At 32.1% G+C, this 5,000-nt stretch overlaps 1 protein-coding gene across 1 annotated transcript in view; it reads right to left on the bottom strand.

Annotated features, from left to right (window-relative positions):
* The window catches only part of LOC125038704, a 115,323-nt gene that overhangs the window by 10,395 nt on the left and 99,928 nt on the right, over positions 1–5,000 (bottom strand). The window contains exon 3 of the mRNA XM_047632272.1: positions 721–926. Coding sequence (XP_047488228.1) covers positions 721–926 — 206 coding nt within the window. The remainder of the gene's footprint in view (positions 1–720; positions 927–5,000) is intronic.

Raw genomic sequence — 5,000 nt, 5'->3', positions numbered from 1 at the left:
AATAAAAAGTTTAACTAGCCATATACTCTGGAAATTGCGTAATAAGTTGAGAACAAAAGGTCTTGCACAACTATTTATTGCAATTATTGTCAACCTTCTGTTTGGAACTTCTCACTGTCATATCATTGTTTTATGGTTGCAATATTGATGACTATTGTGATGCTCGATGTCCATTTCGATGCCACATAGATTTTCGTAAAGTTTATCATTGTTTTTTGAGGTTTCCTTTTTTATTGTTGTTATTATCATTACTGGTTTTTTTTTCTTCTTTGTCTTTATTATTGTTATTATCGTTATCATTATTACTATTGTTATATTCACCATCATTACTATTATTATTTTTATCACCATATTGTTATAGTTGTTGATAATGTCATTAGCAGTATCATGTTATTATTATCATCATTTACTATTGTTATTGCTTTTATTGCCATCGTCATCATCAAAATCACCATCATCATCGTCATCGTCATCATCATCCTCATTCTCATCATTATCATCATCATTATCATCATCATCATCATTTACACATCATCACCATCACCACCACCATCCTCATCATTATCACCATCCCCATCCTCATCATCTCCATTCTTATCATCCTCATCATCATCATCATCAACATCCTTATCATCACCATCATCCCCACCATCCCCACCACCACCATCCTCATCATCATCATCACCATCATCACACCCTCACTGCAATAACCATACTCACGAACACACTGACGCCGGGCAGATTATGGTCCACTTTCTCAGGCTGATTTTGCGGGATGTAGCTGTAGAACTGCTCGCCGTCTTTATACCACCTGACGGAGTAGAAACCCTTGGTGCCAGCTGCCCACCGGCACTCCAGCTGGGCGTCCCTGCCGGAGATCCCAGGCTGTGGCACCAACACGCTGTGTACTTGGACCCCATTTGTACCTGTGGCGACGAAGGGGAAAGGAGGCTGTTTAGAAGTGGAAGTTGGAATGGGTAAGTATGGGGAGCTGCAGGTCAGGACGTAGGGAATACGCACGCTTGAGAGCAAGTGCAAGGAGAGAGAGATGGAGAGAGAGAGAGGGAGAGAGAGAGAGAGAGAGAGAAGGGGGGGGGAGAGAGAGAGAGAGAGAGAGAGAGAGAGAGAGAGAGAGAGAGAGAGAGAGAGAGAGAGAGAGAGAGAGAGAGAGAGAGACAGACAGACAGAGACAGACAAACAGACAGACAGACAGAAATAAGGAGACACATATACAGACAGAAAGAATTAGATGGACAGATTGTTAGATAGACAGACAGACAAACAGATAGAGACAGAGATAAAGGGAAGGAAGTTGACAAAACTCGAATAACTCCACGTAAATTAAGATGCAGCAAAGCAAAATGATCCTTAACAACTTGCACATATTTCACATTGATAGGATCAAGTGTCAAGGGGGAAGAGAATGACATACAACGAATGATACAGAGCAAGAACAAAAACAAAGAGAACAGAGAAGAGGGAGAACACAGAGAACACAGAAAAAGGAGAGAACATATATAACTGAAATAAAGTTGAATTGGAGTGAATATACATGAAAGATATTGGAAAAGTTGGACATATGAAGCCCGTGTATCAAGTGAAATTAAAAGAAAGAATTACATTGCAAACTTATATGTAATAATAGTCATCACAATAATGACAATGGTATTATGAGGGTAATAAAAATAAATACAATGATAATAGCAGTGAGAATATGAAGAAAAATAATAATGACATAAGTGTTGATATTAGTAATGATAATAATAATGATGATTATGATAATGATAACGATAATGGTGATGATGGTGATAACAATAACTGCAAAAACAACAATAATAATGAAGGTAATGATAATAACAATATTGATAATGATAAAAATGATATAAATACTACTTCTGCAAATAATAATGATAATGATAATAATAAATAATGATGATAATAGTAATAACAATAACAATAATAATGATAGTAATAATAATGAGGATAAAAGTAATAACAACGACAATAATAATAATAATAATAATAATAATAATTATAATTATAATATAATTATAATATATAATAATAATAATAATAATAACAGTAGTAATAAAAAGGATAATAACAACAATAATAATAATATAATGATTATTATGTTATAATGATTATGATGATAATAATAATAAAATGATAATAAAAAAATATAATAATAATAATGATAAAGATAATAACAACAGTGATGATGATGATGATTACAATAATAATAGTAATAATAGTAATGGTAATAGAAATAATGATAATAATGATAATAACAAAAATTATTAAAATGATAATGATAACAATGATGATAATACAAAAAATAATGTTATAATGACAGTGATGATGATAATGATAATGATGATAATAATAATAATTATCATTATTATTATTATTATTATTATTATTATTATTATTATTATTACTATTACTATTATTATTATTATTATCATTATAGTGATAATGATAGCGATGAAAATAATAACAATAACAACAATAATAAAGAATAGTAATAATGATAATAATATTAATAATGATGATGATAATGATGATTACAACAATAATGGTAATAATAATAATGGAAATAATGATAATGGCAATAATTATAATGGCAATAATATTAACAATATTAAAAATAACAAAGGAAGTAATAATAATAATGATAATGATAATAAAAACAATGACAATAATAATGGTAGTAATAATGATAATAATACCAACTGGGGCTCACTAACACGTATTCCGTTTCGATAAATGATAAATGTCGTCATCACAAAAATCTTCCTCCCCATTTTCTTTCTCTAGACGAGCCAAGTCTGCCTCCGGGTACTTTATAAACTCATCGTCCAAGAGGCGTCATTCCCTGTCATAGCACATGCTTATTTCTGTGAGGTCTTTCAGCCCGGGAGCCCAATGCAGCGAATGTGGTAACATGAAATGCAGAGCGTACGGTAGGCCCACGACATCAGTTCTGTGCTCTAGAATTTCACCCTTCAAGACCTCGACCGTGCACTAAAGGTGCTTCAAGACATGAGCCTACCAGTTGAGATGACAGGAATGGCAGGAAGACCGCTTACCTACCTTTATGGCGCTTCCGAAGTCTATCAAATGGACCACTGGTTTCCCCATTCTATAAGTCTCCATTTATATTATCAGATTTCAAAGCGTCACGCACTAGGTCACAGTCACTCAGTGCCTGCACCTGTCCCGCAAGAGATAGCATTATCTTTAACCACTCATGGTCATCGAGGGCAAGCCTATGGTTGATCAATGACCGTGGCGAATCATGTCCCAGGTACTCTATGATTATGACTCCCTCTTGGGGATTACAACGAGGTAGGTAGGCTAATATGGAGACTTCGTGTAGAGTTACGGCCTCAGCGTCACAATCCTCTGTTTTTATGTTAATTTTCGCTTCAACAGGTAAATGGTAGTCCTCTAGAGAGTCTAAAAGGACCTTAGCATGAGCCCCAACACCTGTTATCCAGTTTTGGGATAATATCATTTTTAGGTTTGGGATTATGTTGGGCTTAGCATCTTTAGAATACCCAGAAAACATAAACTAATGTGTTTACTATTTCAAGCTGTGCACATTAACACGTATACCGTTTCGATAAATTATAAAACCAAATGCCAATATCAGTAGCATCAATCCTTTCAATTTAAATGCGAACATATTATTATTTATAACTACATTATTATTACTATTATTATTATCAGCAGCAGCATCTCCATAATTCTCCTCATCAGAATCAGCATCATCAGTATTGTCATTCTATCATTATCATTGGTATTGTTTATATCATTATTATTATTATTTTAATTATTGGTACTCTTATCATCATTGTTAGTAGTAACAGTAGTAGTATTCAATGATGTACCATTGTCATTAATATTATCATGTGCTTAGAGAGTACAGTCTGGACACAATGTATAAGCTGCTTTGGGACCCTATTTCGTGATTATATATACGACCCGTATGGTCAGCACTCTTTACATTACAGTGCCAGCGACTTGTGATGATCATTCGATGTAATCTACCTCGGCTAATGGACAAATTGCAGAGCATTCGTGAGAGCCATTAGGATGCTATAAATGTTGTATACGTGAGATTGTGGTCTCACTGATTGAGTCATCATACAGAGGATGATTGTGAAATTTTATAAATGTTCTTATTGTCACTGCTCAGGTAAGTCCCAGTGTGTGTGTGTGTGTGTGTGTGTGTGTGTGTGTGTGTGTGTTTTGTGTGTTTGTGTGTGTGTGTGTGTGTGTGTGTGTGTGTGTGTGTGTGTGTGTGTGTGTGTGTGTGTGTGTGTGACCCAGTGAGATCTGTTGATTAGCAAAGAAGTTTTGGGTAAATCTAATGGTTTTCAGAGGAAAAATGCCCGTATGCTGTGAATATTGTATTATTATTACTATTATTATTGTTGTTTTGTTGTTGTTATTAGTATTATTGTTATTATCCTTATTGTTATTATTATTATAATTATTATTATCATTACCATTATTATTATTATCATTATTGTTATTATTATTATCATTATTATCATTATTATCATTATTATTATTCATATTATTATTATTATTATCATTAATATTATTATAATCATTAATATTATTATTATCATTATTATTATCATTGCTATTATTATCATTATTATCATTATCAATAATATTCTTATTACTGTCATTATAATTGTTGTCGTTGTCATATACAAAAAAACACTTTTCGTCTGTGACACATTGTGATAATTGTCATTACTATTAATAATATAAGTTTCATTATCATTATTATTATCGCAATTATTGTTACTGTTATTATTATTATCATTATCATATTATTGTTGCTATCATTATCATCATCATTATTAACACTTTTATTATTATTAATACCATATAATACCATTATTATCATTATTATTATTATTATCATTATCATTATTATTATTATTATATGATAATGATAATGATATTGTCAATGATAA

This window comes from Penaeus chinensis, chromosome 25, assembly GCF_019202785.1.
Source record: "Penaeus chinensis breed Huanghai No. 1 chromosome 25, ASM1920278v2, whole genome shotgun sequence".
In the NCBI taxonomy this organism is placed as follows: domain Eukaryota; kingdom Metazoa; phylum Arthropoda; class Malacostraca; order Decapoda; family Penaeidae; genus Penaeus; species Penaeus chinensis.
The sequence above is the reverse complement of the archived record's forward strand: the minus strand, read 5'-3'. Positions and strand labels throughout refer to the sequence as shown.